This window comes from Priapulus caudatus, unplaced genomic scaffold (assembly GCF_000485595.1).
Source record: "Priapulus caudatus unplaced genomic scaffold, Priapulus_caudatus-5.0.1 Scaffold138, whole genome shotgun sequence".
NCBI classification, from domain to species: Eukaryota; Metazoa; Priapulida; class Priapulimorpha; order Priapulimorphida; family Priapulidae; genus Priapulus; species Priapulus caudatus.
In genome coordinates this window covers 334,349-351,848 of record NW_014577199.1, presented here as the reverse complement: position 1 = coordinate 351,848, position 17,500 = coordinate 334,349, and the positions used below count along the sequence as shown (strand labels likewise).

The following is a 17,500-nucleotide window of genomic DNA, read 5'->3' as shown; positions in this document are numbered from 1 at the left end:
GGGGCCCGTCTTAGGGTCCCTGGCAGGATGTAGGGGGAGAGCCTTTGCCCGGGATCCAGGGGGCGGAGCCCCCGCCGGAAGCTCTTGGCTTTAGCAATTTAGAACCTTCAAGATGGCCGTTTTTGAGGAAATTGAAAAAAAATTGATATTGTAAGTGCACTTTTGTTAATTCTAGGGTAATTTTTTTTCTTTGGATCTCGGAGGTTTAATAACACGCACCCCCCCCCACACACACAACCAGTGACGGATCCAGAAGAAAATTCTAGGGGGGGGGATCATGCGAGCTCAAGGGCACGAAGCGCCCTGGGGGAAAGGGGTGTTGGAGGGGGTGTCCCCCTCGCACTGTGTAGAATTGTTAAAAAGTTGCAATTTAAAAGCAATCAATTTTGGACATCTTTATCATAGAATATCAGGATTTTGCCTCTTTCAGGGCGTGTCACGCCTCATTGTTTAGGGGGGGGGGGAGGGGTGTCCGGGGATTTTGTTGAAAGTAACACCTCTTCGATGCAATTTCCAGCACTATAAGGCAGCACTATTAAACAATCTTCATCACAATAACATACACTGTTGAGTTGAGTATTTTTACTTTGGGGACACCAAAGACTAAAATACTTATACTAAAATCTGTGCTATGTACATGTTCTCACTGGAATTACCAGTGCAGATTATCTAGGCTAAAATACTTTGCCCTGAAAATTCTAGGGGGCAACCGCCCCGTGCTACCGACCCCCCGTTAGACATACCGCACTGGAATCATCTCCCTGAAATTTTGATCACCTATATTTTACTGAGATCGTTAAAAACTGCAAAAGATATGAGAAAAACACACATTTGACCAAAAGTGCATATTTTAACCCCTTATACAAAATCGGGAATATACTTCCGGTCGGGTCTCAGCACCCCCATCCCCCCCCAAAAAAAGTGAGACGAAATTGAATTTTTCTATTCAATCCCGTGAAAATTCAATATCCAACTCTCAATAGGTCTATTCTAATTTTGAATAAAGCAAGGTTTTTAACTTTCGTGAGCAGCTGATAAGACTTTGGGGATTTTCGAAAAAAAAATCGTATATGGGGAATGCGTCCAAAATTACCGTAAGTAAATCCGAGTTTCAGTATAATGTCATTCTTGGAACGAGTTACAGCCATTTTACAGTAGATGTATGTCACGTTCTATTTCTGTAATAATACATGGAGCAGTATGCAATAGCGTTGACGGATTTGTAGATAAATATCCAGTATTTATTGTCTGTAAAATATTAATTTTTCCCCATTTTCTTCCTGAAAGTAAAGGGGATGAAAACCACCCCACCTCAATAAGTGGGGGGGATATACCCCCCCCCCGGCTATACTACGCCCACTGTCAGATGAACTCAAATTTGATTTTTGATATGCATACAAATATTCATAATCATAATCTTTGTTAGCAGTACTCTACAGGCGCTGCGGAACAATTTTTGAAGTGGGGGTGCTCAATTTGTTACGCTCGGCAGTGGCCAATGCAGGTTTTCGAGAAGGGTGGTAAGAAACAGGCGGGGTATGCGGGTCCTCTCCCAGAAAATTGAATCCCCCATTTTCCTCCTGAAAGTAGGGGGGGGGTGACTGTACACGCCATCCCCCCCGTCAATAAGTGGGGGGATGGATCCCCCCGCTATCTACGCCCCTGCCCTACCACGCCAAAAGGCCCCAGGCCAAGATATTCACGCAAGATTAGTCACTTCTCTGACGCACTTGCAGGCTCGGGCTGCCTCCGCAGCAGCAGCAGCATCAATCACACCACACAGCAGCGCCCACGCACGGGCGGAGCGCACACAGCACAGACTCACCCACCAGAGCGGAGAGGAGCTCGACTTTGTTCGAGTTGCGAAACTTTCTGAGAAGCAGTCGGTCGTTACCAGACGTTATTGTTGTTGTTGTTTTCCGGGATTGTATGTTGTTCATTTGCGAGAGGGTGTCCCGAAAAGGATCAGGATGAGCTACGCCATAGACTCCCTGGCTACGCGGAGATTTGTCGCGCAGGAAAGGTTCATGCCAAGCTTGCAAGTTGCAGTCGTAGGCTATACATACACATGTACGTGTCAGTGCGGTGAGTACAAACAAAATGGAGAATGCTTGCCTACCAAGCGGACGTTCGCAGTAGATATATAACTGCTCGCGTAGATTTTACAAGCTGCGCACGAACAACGCGTGCGGTACTATGCGAGGTAATTACATTATCAAGTGTAATATAGTTATGTGAATACTACTACGCGCATCGTGACTATTCCAAATGGGACGAGCAGCTCTGGGAGGCTGCGACGCAGCGATGTACGTGTCCTGATTACGTGTGGGGCGGTGAGTGATATGCTGGTAATGCACTTGGGTTAGGCTAGAACTAGAAACTGGGTTAGTAGGGCTCATAGGGTCTATGTCCCCCAGGGTACTGCCGGAACGTACCCTGGGTACGGTCCGGTATACCGGAACGTACCCTGGCCACTATTTGATATGGTTAGGGTTAGGATTAGGGTTAGGGTTAGGGCTAGGGTTGGGGTTAGGGTTAGGGAGTAGGCGTAGGCGACTCCCTAGACTCGTTAGTGGAGTAGGCGAGGTACAGTCCGGCATATTAGATAGTACCAGGGTACGTTCCGGCTGTACCCCGGGGGACATAGACCCTCTCAGCGTTAGTAGGCGGTCTGAATACGGCCTAAACTAGCTCCTTTTCCAAAGTGGCATAGGCACCTATGCTTGTGGTTATGCAGACGCGCAGATGCTAAATTCTCGTCTTAATTCTCAAGAACGTTTATTTCTCTGTTGCATTCTAGAATTCTACGTGTAAGTATCGTACAAATACTCTGATACGTTTCTGATTTCAGACTGGGCGTGAGTAGTTGCCTTACACTAGCCACACATCTGGGTCGTATATCCATCGTACACGTGTGAAGACAAAGAGTGTCAATCAACAATACACGCACACACACGTCCAAGGACAGACCTACAGCAGCAGATAAAGCAGTAAGCTAGCGCGCGCGAGTTCACCGCGCCGATACGCGCGTCGACCGACGAACAAACAAACAAAGATGGCGGCGTTCATATTTCCGGGACCGGCGCTGCTGCGCTCGAACACGGACCCAGGCCGATCCGTCGTCGACGTCGAGCCGGACGAACGCGCCGCGTCGGATCACGCGTTCCGACACCGCCTCGTCTGGAAGCTGTCCGTCGTGCAGGTGATCCTCGGGGTCGCTGCGATCGTGCTGGGGGTCGCGCTGCTGGCGTTGGGCAGCGACGGGCTGCGCGCGGGCGCCGGCGTCTGGTGCGGCGCTGTCTTCCTTGCGACGGGCGCCGTCGGCGTCGCCGGGATCCGTGCCAGCGGCGGCCGCCCGCCCGCCAAGATGGCCGTCGCGCTGCTCGCGTTCATGTGCGTGCTGTCGGCGCTGCTCTGCGTCGCGCTGCTGCTGCTGTCCGTGTACAACACAGGCGCATGGTGCTGGGGCACGCCGGACGCCGTCGATCGGCTCGGCCGGCTGTGCCGCAGCGACGCGAGTCTCTTGGGAAAAGCGCTCAGCATGTGCCTGATCACTGTTGCCGCCCTGGAGGGCTTCGTCGCATGCTGGTGCGCGTACCTGTGCTGTCGCGACGCCTTCTGCCGGCGCCCGCCGCGCGCCGCCGCCGCCAACAACAAGCCGCTGCAGGTGTACTACTCCACCGCGCCTGCGCCGTGGCAGTACAACAACCAGGTGGCGCCACCACCTGCACAGAAATACAACAAGCATGGCGCCAACGAATACGACGGGCAACGTTACGGCAACAAGTACGGCAACCAGCAGCGCAACAATGTGTATGCCGAACAGCAGTGTAACAACAAACGCGAACGCCAACAGCACGCCGGCGAATGTAGCGGGCAACGTTACGGCAACAAAAACGGAGACCAGCAGTATAGCAATGAGTATGCGGGGCAAAGATATGGCAGTAACGAATACGGAGGTGGAAGCAATACCCAGTGCTATGGGATGAATTACAACAACCAGTTCCCGGCGACGACCGGGAAACAAGTGGCGCCGCCATTTTTCTATCAGCAGCAACAGGAGCCACATGATGCACCAGGTCATACTCAGGTCAAATATTGACTGTAATATCCACATATGATGCTTCAATACGAGTACAATTGATATTTATACCCCCGATGATAAATCAAATGTAGGAAGTTACTTCCCGTGTTTGTTGTGCCAAGTTTCTTATCATACAGTGTTGATCACCTAATAATGAGAATTTAGGTTTATATGTGAAAAAAACTATTAATGAAGTAATGTAGATGCTGAAATTAAATCTATGAAGACTACATTGGTTTTTGTTGTGCCAAGCTTCTCATGATAGTGTAGATCACTTAATAATGAGAATTAAGGGTATGTGAAAAAAACTGAAAGAATTAAATCATTGAATTAGAATCGGTTGAAACAGTATAAAAAGTATAACTTTATAACAGTATAAAAATTCCAAACCAGTATAAAAGTTCGAAAACAGTATATAAAAATTCGAAAAATTTGATCAGGATACACGTTTTCAAGATTGATAATTAAACTCGGAACGTAAGTAAACACTCTAAATAGTAAACAACGCCATCTCGCGACATACTGCCAATTTATCTGTGAGATATTTGTGCAATAAAATTTATTTGAATTTGAATTTGAATTTGACAGACAGTATTCACTTGCGTACGTGTGAACGCGCCGACTCAAACCGGCCCGAGCCAAATTTGGCCCGAGCCAAATCTAGCCCATTTGGCTCGAGCCAAATCATGACCGTGTGAACGCGACTTTAGTCAGTCGAGGTCAATGTCGGATATTACTCGTGTTTACGTCGCACCTCCAGTTCCGGTAAATATCCGCTGGGGCCACAGCAGGCTGTGCCGGATACCAGGTTGCCATCGCAACAGGCGTGACTGACGGTGTCGTAGACAGTATCCTCGCAGCAATCGTTGCGACCGTCTAACTCGGCTACACTGTCGCCGCAGCACATATGAGTGGCCGGATCGTAGGTTGAGGCGCTGCAGCACGACGTGCCACTGCCGACTACACCCTCGCAACACACCTGTGTGGAATAGAGAGTAGAGTGTAGAAGATAGAGAGTAGAGAGTAGAGAGTAGAGAGTAGAGAGTAGAGAGTAGAGAGTAGAGAGTAGAGAGTAGAGAGTAGAGAGTAGAGAGTAGAGAGTAGAGAGTAGAGTGTAGAGGATAGAGAGTAGAGAGTAGAGGATAGAAAGTAGAGAGTAGAGGATAGAGAGTAGAGAGTAGAGGATAGAGAGTAGAGAGTAGAGGATAGAGAGTAGAGAGTAGAGGATAGAGAGTAGAGAGTAGAGGATAGAGAGTAGAGAGTAGAGAATAGAGAGGAGAGAGTAGATGATAGAGAGTAGAGAGTAGAGAATAGAGAGTAGAGAGTTGAGAATAGAGAAGAGAGAGTAGAGGATAGAGAGTAGAGAGTAGAGGATAGAGAGAAAAGAGTAGAGGATAGAGAGAAGAGAGTAGAGAATAGAGAGTAGAAGATAGAGAGAAGAGAGTATATATAGAGTAGAGAGTACATAGAGAGAAGAGTGTAGATGATAGAGAGTAGAGTGTAGATGATAGAGAGTAGAGAGTAGAGGATAGAGAGTAGAGAGTAGAGAATAGAGAGTAGAGAGTGTATAGAGAGTAGAGAAAATATAGAGAGTAGAGAGGATATAGAGAGTAGAGAGTATATAGAGAGTAGAGAGTATATAGAGAGTAGAGAGTATATAGAGAGTAGAGCGTAAAGGATAGCGAGAAATAACTCCACTAAAACTGCGCACACACTCGTGGACGTTGCACGACTGAATCATTCCAAAAATCATTCCGAAAAACGCAAATATAGTACATCGACATTGTTATTCAACAGCGAACGATTAGCGTTATCAAACCACACACAAACCAATTTTGCAATCGTATATTTTATAGAGTAAAAATCGTAATAGATGTGGTAAGTAGTAGTAGTAGTATAATCAGGATATAATGAGTCAATAAATATAAAAGTAAATGAATAAGTGAGTATAATAAATAAGTAAATCGGCATTTTAATTCAATTAAGCAACAAACGTCTGTGATATCTATAACCGCACGCAACCTGAATCTCGGGGTCATACACGCTGTTGCCGCAGCAATGCTGGACATCGGCGACAGAGCCGCCACAACACGTGTGTGTCTCCGCAAAGTAAGGCCCCGCACCGCAGCAGCCGTCGCCTGGCCCTAGCTTCCCGTCACAGCACACCTGCAAGAGCAGCACGCGTCAACAGTGTTGTTATGTAAGGGAAGTCAGAGTTCAAGGACAGGAGTTCTTATGATGAGGGGAAAACTGCTATGATGACGCTTGTAAGACGCACGACGCTCATGAAATGGAGAGATAGAAGAGAAAAGAGAGAGAGAGAGTAAGAGATAAAAGAGAGAGAGAGAGAGTGACCACCACACCATCTGGTGGTCAAAACTGATTAACATCAGTTAGCTTTGAGAAAGCTTCCTGACAGGAGGCGAAACGTCAGCGGTACGTTTCATACCAGCACGGTTGAGTAACAATTAACTTGGTTATTTATATTATTCTACCAACCGAATGAACTTATTCAATGAGAAGATAGATACTGTTGCTGTATGCATTTAGTCCATGCGCGAATGAGAGTCAGCTATCACCTATCAGCACAAGATTAATAATAAATGCGTGAATAAAATATACACAAGGATAGCCGAACAAAAAAATCTTATTAACCAATTATTTTATTGGTAAATATAAAAACATGCCATTGGTAAATTTCATGTATATTTCGATCAATAGATCGATGCGATCTAATGACTACTGATACTCTGTTACTATTTTAAGCCATCTATTTTAAATTAATAAGATGTAATTTGTTTATAAGACTTAGTAACAGTATGCACTACTTTATACGAAGTTTAGTGACCAAACCATTCTATACTCTATCATAACAGGATGACTTACTACAATAACCACACCGATTACAATATCTGCTATGGTTGTTATTACGTCATCCTTACGTTGTTATGTTCTACTTAGCATGTTGTCAACAATCACTTGTTGTCACGTTGTCGCAGTGTTGTCATGTTGTCGCGGTGTTCTCACGTTTTCATGCTATTGCCGTTTTGTCGCGTTATTGACATATTGTCGCGTTGTTGTCACGCTGTCCTACCGTTGCCCTTACGTTTAACCCTCCTCAAATATAACTGAGTGGGAGAACAAGACCGCGCATTCTTCTCGTGATTGAGTGTAGGACAATACGTTAGGGAATAGCGTTACCGCAGCACTGCAGGTCGCGCTCTTCCCCGTACACCACCGTGTCGAGTCCGATTCTCTCATGCAGCACCCCATCGCAGCACATCAGCAGCTTGGGACTGTAGCCGCGTGTCCCACAGCACAGAGCGCCGGAAGTGATTACGCCCTGACAGCACACCTCGCCCGCATCCGGATCGTAGTGGGTGAAGCCGCAGTACGGATACGGCGAGAAGTACTCCTCGTCTGCGATGTCTGCTCCTATCTCGCACGATTCTCCCGTGCACACCTTGACTAGTTCGTCGTCGACACACTCCTGTGTAATGGTATCGTCATAGAGCAAGGAGTGAGCGAGGAGGGAACCTGGCCGCGAGGGGACCGACTATAACAGACAAGTCTTTGATGCGAAGAATAATATATTTTTGTCGCATAACCGACTGCAATATTTACATAATCACTAATTTATTTTTCATTACTACGAAGATATTGATATTTTTTAGAGAAAGAGTATTATAGTTTGTCAGTTACATAATGCGACATGCATTGTTTGTCCACGTTTCTATAGTCACATGCATATCCACTTGTTCCACTTCTGATCTTTTCCATAGAATAACAAATCTATATCTCACATTACGCCCAAAAAATCATAGGCAATGTCACCAGCGTTGCGACAACAGCAACTAACAACAGTAACAAGGCACTATAATAGTAATCGTATTTCGTAAATAGAGCGTCCCGCTTTATCGGGATACGTCGAAAACCATGAAAGTCCCATCTAAGCGGTGTTCTCGATTAAGCAGTGAACACGTAACAACGTGCGCAAGGGTTGTTTATTAAAGACATGCAATGCGTCTAAGCGATGCGCCCGTTTATCCGAGGCCCGATAAAGCGGGGGAGGTCGTTGCAATACCTGATTAGCTGGGTCGTAGGCATCGGCGCCACAACACTCTAGTCCAGGTGTAGCTTCGTGCACCTGTCCGTCGCAGCACAGGTTTGCTGTCGTGTCGATGACCCGGTTGTCACAGCAGGCTGTCACGCCGTCGGTGAGACGCTCTTGCAGGTTGTCATGACAACAGATGTGTGTCGTCGTGTCGTATGCTACGTCACCACAGCAGCTGTCCCCGAATGCGACCTGTCCGCTACAGCACACCTACCCGCACGTACGTAGAATTAATTATATATACTGAAAGAATTAAATCATTGAATAATATGAAGACTACATTAGTTTTTGTTGTGCCAAGCTTCTCATGATAGTGTAGATCACTTAATAATGAGAAATACGTTTGTGTGACGTTATTATAAACCTTGCAGTGTTGAATAAATGTTGAATAATGTTGGTATAGATTGTATTCAGCTGTGCTGGGGAGAGGGGCAAGAGGGTAAACTGTCCAAGGCAATTACTCAGAACTCAAACGGCCTTGGTTTGCCCTCTCCATGTCATGGCAAAATGAGTTAGCTATGGCTCTATGAAATGAATCTCGCTTGCAATGTAAATAATATAATAGCATAAAATTTGAAAAGTACGTCTATTACGGACATTTTATTATTCGTATTACAACGCGACTTACAAAAGGACAGATGGATGCATTTCAGCAGGTTGCAGATTGAGCGACATCTTAACCTCCTCAAGTGTGATGTGCTTAATTTTCCTTTCCGGTCTTTTCGCGACGAGTTTTCCACACGTGAACATCTTTCTCACAACGTTCCTTACCTGCGCGTCGGCTATTACGCATACCAGTGGATCTAGAATGTGACAGAATCTGGTGGCAATGCCTGCGGTGAGTGCCAGTGTGGGGTGTACTGTGCGTGGGTCTCCCGAAAACACGACACCGAACCAAATGGCAAAGTATGGCAGCCAGGAAAGCAGATGTGTTTCGATGAGCGTCATGCATACCTGAAAGAAAACAGATTCAGTAACCGTTCTGAGATTATGTACACATGTTATCGGGTTTTTGTGCAACATACGCCTATGCAATACATATGTACATGTTTATGTTAGTTATTCGGGCTCATTTTTTGGTAGAATAATGATTATATATATATCCGTCCTATATTATTACGTTAATAAAAGCTCATATTCAACAAGAGAAATGAGTATTCTGATAGACTATAGTATTGGTAATTTGTTATGTATATTGTATAGGCACTGCACATACAATTTTCCTTTACTTTACATTCCATTACTTTACTACAGTCCACTTTAATTTGCTTCACATTACATTTGATCGGAATACAGCCATACTCATACTGCGATGACGCCGTAGTAACTGTAATGTAAGGTAATGACTTTTCACGAAAGCGTTACAACGGCCTCGATCCCGCATTATATAGAGAGTCAGACGGAAAACAAGTTATTTGCTCGTGGAAAAGAAATCGTGCACGAACGAATACGTCTGTACTGTGTACAGACCTTCATCAGAGCTTCATCTCTGCCGGAGTGAAACAGCTCGGGCGCGGGATAGCTTAATCTCCAGAACCTCTTACGAATACAGGCGCCGACACAGAACGTCGCAATGATGAGCGGAAGAGCGATGTTAAGCAGACTGTAGACGGACAGGAAGCTGACGTACGTCACATCCGCCGGCTGCTGCCAGTTGATCGAGCAGGTGAAGTTGGCCGGTTCGGGCACATACCTACAATGTCGGTGTGTAGAACGAGACCATGTATGATCGCGCTGCATATATGTGTGGCTACGATAAATTGTGAATTACAGGGCATTTAACTCACGTATTTCTCACGTTTATCGCATTGCCTCGTCAAATTTTGGCATCAATAACAAGAAATGTATACGATCTCGATCGATCTACTTTATCTTGAGCTTTTTCATAAGATCATTCAACAGGTGATGCACATTATGGACATGCATTTCGATTAGATCGTAGCTATATGTATAGCCGTGGACCTTAGAGGTGCGACACATCCGGGTAACCGGGTTTATAGTAGCTGTATTGTGGTATACATCCCCCCCATAGAAAACGGCCCCCACAACATTGCGCATAGCAGTGGGCGTGTCTGGTGGAGCGCGTCATAACTGTGACCTGTTAGTATCTCTATATACTAACAGTTAACAGTTGGTTAGTATTAATAGAGACCAAGGTGACAGAGATCAGTTACTGTGACTTGGATTTGACTTCTATTGACCATGCGCAATATAGAGGGGGCGTTTGACACAGGGGGATGTTTATCATGATACGACGCCGGTGATTATAGGTCGGTGGTTATTAGCTCGCTATTTTACTACTCTCGGTTTTTTACGGTCGACTATTAATCGCCTATTAATTCCAGTTGCTTTTAGTCGTAAAAGATTTATTTGCGAAGGCAGAGGCGCCGCCCGATCTGGGAAAGTCTGAGATGTAAAGCTCGTGAGTTGTTGGAATACGCGCACTGAGTAATTCCAGTTAACGTGGCATCAAGCTTTGTTATGTTTGCCGGTGTCGATACGTTTTAGCTGCATAGGATAATTAAGTCCGTCTTTATAAGTGTGATAATTTATCGGTAAAATAGCGGTAGTATACGCGTAAAAAGAAAATAGATGAAGTTGTGACACGTGATTGTTTGTGGAAAATTTACATCGTTAAGCAAAGCAGGCTTATAGTTAACAATCTTATCCGATGAATCTATATATGAACAATCATATTTAAAAAAGTTTGTTTTGAATCCATGAGTTTGAATGATGTAGTGAGTGTATTAGTTATTTTCATGTACTCGATCCATGCTCTGAAAAACATAGGGTAGCTACTGCCCCTATCATAATTAATCACTATTGTTATCCTAGTATTTGCTAGTATAATATTGCTCGCTATCCTGCTATGTATTCTTACTCGCCCCAGCCTAGAGGTGGTAGCCATGCCCACAGTGCTGCCATTATCCACACTGCGATCATAACGTAGGAATACAAGTAGTGATTGATTTTCCCACCTGAAACGCGTAGAAAGATAGAAGTACGTTCATGATTACAATGCAGTAATGTAGGATAGAAATGAACGAATGGACGAACGCAAGAGCGAATGAATGAACGAACGAGGGAACGAACGAGTGAAGAAACGAGCGAGAGAGCGATCGAACGACCGAATAAATGAATGAATGAATAAATGAATGAATGAATGAATAGATAAATAAATATATATATATATAAACAAAATAAATAACTAACCAACTAAATAAATAAATGTAGTTATTTCACTTACTTAGTTTTCAAAGCCGTATTAATGCGGCTAACTGCGATGCAAATTTCTCTATATGAAAACATTTTGAAATCATTCAATGAATCTTGAACGGCAAATCTCCGATTTCTGCAACGATTGTTTCTTGAAAAAACTTTCGTGACCTACCATGATCCCTAGAGCAGTAGATTATGTAGCGATCGATGGCAAACATGGCGAGGTAGGCAAAACTTGCGCAGAGAAAGATGAAATCGCTGAACGCGTATATCTGACATATTATTGGGTGTTGAAGCCAGCTGGAAAAAGCGCGCGGTGCGCATGCGCGTTGATAGCATGGGTAAACGTAGAGGCTCATACACATGAGAATTATACGTTAGATAACATGCATGTAACTTTTAATATTAAAGCGCATATGTCCGTAACGCGACGGAAATGCTGTTACGGATCTGTTGACGAAAATGAGAGGCGATAAATATGAACGGAAAAACGCAATGCCGAAAAACATTTTTGGTCTAATGAGTTTTTTTCTATAATATGTAAACGGTATGTTCTTCATTCATACTCATTTGAAACTCTTTGCAGCTAAATTCCCGCACAGTCATTCGTACCCACCATAGGAACTCTATCCGCCATAGGGAGAGCAAATTAAGGGCTGGCTACACGGGTAGAAATCACGGCTAGGGATACTTATACAAAGCAAAAAACGCGTGGCAACTCACGTTGTTCCCATGATAGCACCGACGGAGAGAGGCGTCTCTACAACTTCCATTCCGACGTTGCATATAAGAATGTTGACGATGATCATATACGTGGGAGAGAGAGCGCCGATAAACTTGATCAGGGCGACAAGGAGCGGGATGCTCAGTAGTAACGCCGCTATGCCTGTATAGACAACAGAATGTTATGCAAGATGTACTACGTTCAGTTTAGTTTGGTTTAGTTTAGTTTTAGTTTAGTTTAATTTGGTTTGGTTTGGTTTGGTTTGGTTTAGTTTAGTTTAGTTTAGTTTATGTTAATTTGTCATATCATTACCTACAACTGTTACATACAGTTAGAGTAAACGCATATCTATAATGAGCAATTATGAAGAGGATAACGTTTATGAGTAAGATAATATCTTATAGGTTATTACCTTACTTGGTGATATATTACTAGCGTCTACTAATTATTGGCGAGCCTTTGAAAATAATCGATATAATCGATATCGAGCATATTTTCACCGTGTAAACTAGAGATAGGTGTATCAGTATCATGTGGAGCAGGTTATAAACAATTGAAGACAGCAAGTCTGCATGAAGAAGGCCACGTGCACGCCAATGATTATGATACGAATACTGTCGCGCGCAGACATTTTACGTGCATAGTTTTACGTGCATTTTACGTATAGTTATTGTCGGTTACAGTCCGTATAATTATTGTATGAGTATGTTCAATGAAGGAAAATGGAAACTGCTTTCCATCGCTCTGTGAATAATGCTATTGCGTACCGACAATAGAAACACGGCTGTTACTATATAAGCACTAGCTACAGCGATTACATACATTTCCTAAAAATATTAATAATGACATTGACCTTGATGGCAGAATACTGATACGGAAACTCGTTTGTCGTCGCCGTATTGTCATATCTAAGACTTGTATGACGATTTCCGAAAATCAATTGGAAGATAAAGTGATAAAAAACGAGAATTTGCAAATAATAGCAAGTTTAGTAACAGTGACCTTAATATTCACCGAAGCATCATGAAAAGCAAACTTGCTTGAGGCATTCCTATACGTATCAAGTGTGTGAAGTCTTATGAAATTCGTTAGAAAATAAAGTGCACTAGAGCGATGATAATAGGTGAACATACGTACGTATATACGACTAAAAAAATTATATCCTCTTTGAGCAAATTCATCGCGACGGGATAACAGTAACTCAACCCAATCTAGAGAAACCAGTGGATTAGTTGCAAGAGTAAATGTCTGTGAATTTTAGTTTTACATTTAGTTTGCATGCAAAAAAAGCGATTTAGGATGTTGATGAAGTCAACCGCGGACGAGCAAATATTACAAATCGATTACAATAATAATTTCAATAATGAATTATTTCCCACGGAATGTAAGGCAATTGGTTCATACAGTACAACGGGTTATACAGTGAAGCATATCCAAGTATTAGCAATCCAACATAAAAAAATACGCGTATTATATTCTGTTACGACACAATAAGCTATAACTTACCCAGAGATAGGATGATAAACTCAATTCTATACTCAACCACATATGCGTAGTCATACTGTGGCGGCAAAGAAGTGGAATTCTCCATGGCATGAAGCTTGAGGTGATACACGTGGGCAGGTGCCGTTACGTTTACCGCTTCATCTTTACTTACGGTACCACACATGCCATTGTCAGTGATAATTGATAAACAACAATGGATTCGAATATATATTTACTGTGCAGTATAAATCGCAAACAAACTGTATAAAACTGTAATAATAAGCAACAAATCAGTAAACATAAGAGCATATTGAGTAAGTACGTGAACTCCTCGTTTTCACGGTAGGAAATGGCTTCCAATTGGTTGTTTCGTGCTCCACTGTGATTGGTCATAACAAAAACAATGCCTAAAATTTGTTAAATCAATAACTTATGTTATATAGTATGAAGTGACGCATACAATAAATGCTTTTGCTGTAATGCTTGATCAATAAACGTGCAAATAAAACATTCATCAATACGCGGCAATGCACGTTTCTGGATCACACGTTTTTAGTGTAACTTTCCTATAGCAGCGCCTCTAGTAGTAGGTATTATCAAAAGACGTCTACTAATTTGGATGCACACAGGTGTGTCTATCTATTGCTAAGCCATAGGGCTGCAATGTGAAGCTCATAATTGAGAAAAAGACAATGGCTCGCATATCAGACTGGAATCCACATGATTCGAGTACGAAAAATTAAGCCTTGACAAAATGAAAGCCCTTTAATCCCTCTCACTTGTTGTAAAGTTATAGAGAAGGTCTGTAATTTGCAGTTATATATCCACCTATACCTGATTCTTTGCCGTCACTAATAATATACGGTATAAATGCACTTTTTGCGTGAGCTAATCATTAAAAGCAAATATAAAGATATATTAAATAATTATGCTCGTTCCCCTATGTAATCAAATCACAGACAGAGGGCGCCCTCTGTCGCCGATATAACAGTCAGTACACTATCTGGCTACGTTAGTGTGTCAGTGCATACGCAAACGCAATATCTCACCAGAGGAGTTATATTTTGTGATGAATATGCATTTAATATGGTTAGGGGGTATCCCAGCATAGATTTATGTAATAAATTATTATCAGTAGACCTATCTTTATAATTAGGAGAGCGCCCTAGCCTGAAGGGTGCAAAACTCCTACTTCATCCCCTCCCGTCACCCCTCTTGCCTTACTTAATTGTCCCTCGCTCAGCCTCTTTCTTCTTCTATCGCCTTCAGCTATTTTCCTTGCCGCTTTTCCTCAGTCTCCCACCCCTCTCTCCTGCAGCAAGCTATATTATGGAGTTTGCTTCAGTCCATACCGCACGCCTGAAAGGGTGCTCGCGCATGCGCAATATCTCCCGAGAAGAAGAATATTATGCGAAAATTATACATTTAAAATAGAGAGGAGTTGTCCCAGCACATATTCATATAATAACATTCCATCAGTAGACCGCTCCTAATAAATAGAAAGAAGACCTTGCATGTAAGTTGCCCACTACATATACCAGTCAGTACACAATTTGGCTACCTTAAGCCCGGCGCACACGTGGCGATTTTTATCGCTAGTACCGGCGATTCTGTTGCCGGCGACAAAATCGCCGAGAAATCGCCACGTGTGCGCTTCTTTAACTACGAGTTTCGCGCGTGATCAACATACACGTATAGGAGGCATGCAACAGTAAGCCTCCGCAATTGTTCACCGTTGCACTATTTCGTCTCTACGCATAACCGCATGCAGCGAACCTTAATTTCCATTGATTTCTGTGTTTTGTATTGTATTGTAGAGAGAGAGAGAGAGAGAGAGAAAGAAAGAGACTGAGACTGAGACAGAGAGAGAGAGAGAGAGAGAGAGAGAGAGAGAGAGAGAGAGAGCGAGAGAAAGAGCGAGGGGCGCGAGAGTGAGAAAGAGGGTGAGAGAGAGAGACAGATTGAGAGAGAGAGAGAGAGAGACATGGCGTGAGTGAGAAAGAAAGAGAAAGTTGGGGTAGTTAAGATTGCAGTTGGACATATTAACGAGCTGTTCGGAATCATAAAAACGTCCCAATTAAGCGGCGGTCCCGATTAAGCGATGGACACGTAGCAACGTGCGTAAGAATTGTATTTTAAAGACATATGTCGTCTAAGCGATACGCCCGTTTACCCGAGGCCCGATAAGACGCCACCACTGTATTATTGATTACTTGACGACATCTGTCTTGAAAAACAATCCTTACGCACGTTGTTACGTGTTCACCGCTTAATCGGGACCACCGTTTAATCGGGACATTTCCGTGATTCTGAACAGCTCGCTAATATATCCAGTTGTGATCTGAACTCCCCCATCTTTATCTTTATTTTCTTGCCGCTACCTGCCCATCATCCGCCGCCACGTAAGCCACGTTGCCGCAGCAGTCGGTGCCGCCGTCCTTCGGCCACGTCTTTCCATCGCAGCACGTCTTCTCGTTGCTACGATACGCATCCCTGCCGCAGCAGGCGTCGCCGCCGCGCTTGCTGTGTATGCGCTTGCTGCAGCAGATCTGGGTGCGCTTGTCATAGAAGCGGCGGGAGCCACACTTGTAGGCGCGCACGCCGTGGGGTCGGCTGCCGTGCGACCAGCGGTGACCGGGGTACGTCGCTGGGAGTGCGCATGCGCGGGAGAATAGTTAACACGCACGCATGCAGACGCGCACGCGCACGCACACACATACACGTGAACGCACGCACGCGCACGCACGCACGCACGCACGCACACGTACACACACGCACACGCACGTACGCCCTCAAGCACGCACACGTTGTACACTCAAGCACACACATACGCACGTACACCTACACGCATACGTTGTACACACACACGCACGCACACGTACTCACTCAAGCACACACACGCGCACGTACACCTACACGCACACACACACACGCACGCACACGTACGCGCGCACCCACACGCACACACGCACACGCGCACGCATACACGCATATACAGACACAGATATGATATAATATGATTTGATATATATGATCTCATATGCAACTGCTCGTAGATATAGATAGTTATGGCGATTACATTTATAAATTATGTATTTTCTTCTACGTCAACCATATATTTAGTTAATAATAATAATAATGTTAATAATAATATAAATACTAATAATAATAGCGTGACTCACCGTGCGCGCATGCAACGACGACTATCGCCACTAGAAGAATTCTGCTTGCGAACGACATCGTTTACTCGTCAGTATACTTTCACATGTGCTCAGGTCGAGAATTTGGCGCGAAACCTCGCACTCGTCGTCATCATGCCTTATATCCGACTCGTAAATTCGGGTCATCCAATCCGATGACGTGACACCACGTCAACAAGGTCACCGGTTGTTGACGAAAGTCGTCCTGCGCGACGTTTCCGCTGCTGGTAGTCTATTAGTATCCCGCTGCTGCGGGCACCCGCGTCGCACCGCACCGACGCAACATAACATCCGCTGCGACCACAGATCGCTCTGTCTGTTGGCAATTATGTATGTATCATGCCGATATTTCGTGGGTGCGGGTGCTTGCCCGTGTGTATGTGCGCATGTTTTTATATAGGCCAATAGATGCGCAACGCAGAAAATAGCTAGTTAGCTATCCACCCATCCATCCATCCATCCATCTGTCCATCTATCCACCAATCCATTCATCCATCCATCCATCCACCCATCCATCCGTCCGTCCGTCCGTCCGGCCGTCCGTCCGTCCGTCCGTCCGTCCGTTCGTCCCGTCCGTCCGTCCGTCCGTCCGTCCGTCCAACCACCCGTCCACCCACCCGTCCATCCATCCATCCATCCATCCATCCATCCATCCATCCATCCATCCATCCATC

At 44.5% G+C, this 17,500-nt stretch overlaps 2 protein-coding genes across 2 annotated transcripts; both read right to left on the bottom strand.

Moving 5' to 3' along the window:
• Positions 1–6,729: 6,729 nt before the first annotated feature.
• LOC106806037 (galaxin-2-like) lies at positions 6,730–8,699 on the bottom strand. The gene is made up of 3 exons (XM_014807880.1): positions 8,673–8,699; positions 8,169–8,408; positions 6,730–7,574 (listed from the first exon to the last, which is right to left on the bottom strand). The coding sequence occupies exons 1-3, from the start codon at positions 8,697–8,699 to the stop codon at positions 7,269–7,271; spliced, it is 573 nt and encodes a 190-aa protein (XP_014663366.1). The 3' UTR covers positions 6,730–7,268.
• A 66-nt stretch (positions 8,700–8,765) lies between these two features.
• LOC106806045 (visual pigment-like receptor peropsin) lies at positions 8,766–13,970 on the bottom strand. The gene is made up of 6 exons (XM_014807887.1): positions 13,648–13,970; positions 12,141–12,303; positions 11,590–11,717; positions 11,080–11,176; positions 9,669–9,891; positions 8,766–9,152 (listed from the first exon to the last, which is right to left on the bottom strand). The coding sequence occupies exons 1-6, from the start codon at positions 13,808–13,810 to the stop codon at positions 8,823–8,825; spliced, it is 1,104 nt and encodes a 367-aa protein (XP_014663373.1). The 5' UTR covers positions 13,811–13,970; the 3' UTR covers positions 8,766–8,822.
• Positions 13,971–17,500: the final 3,530 nt, after the last annotated feature.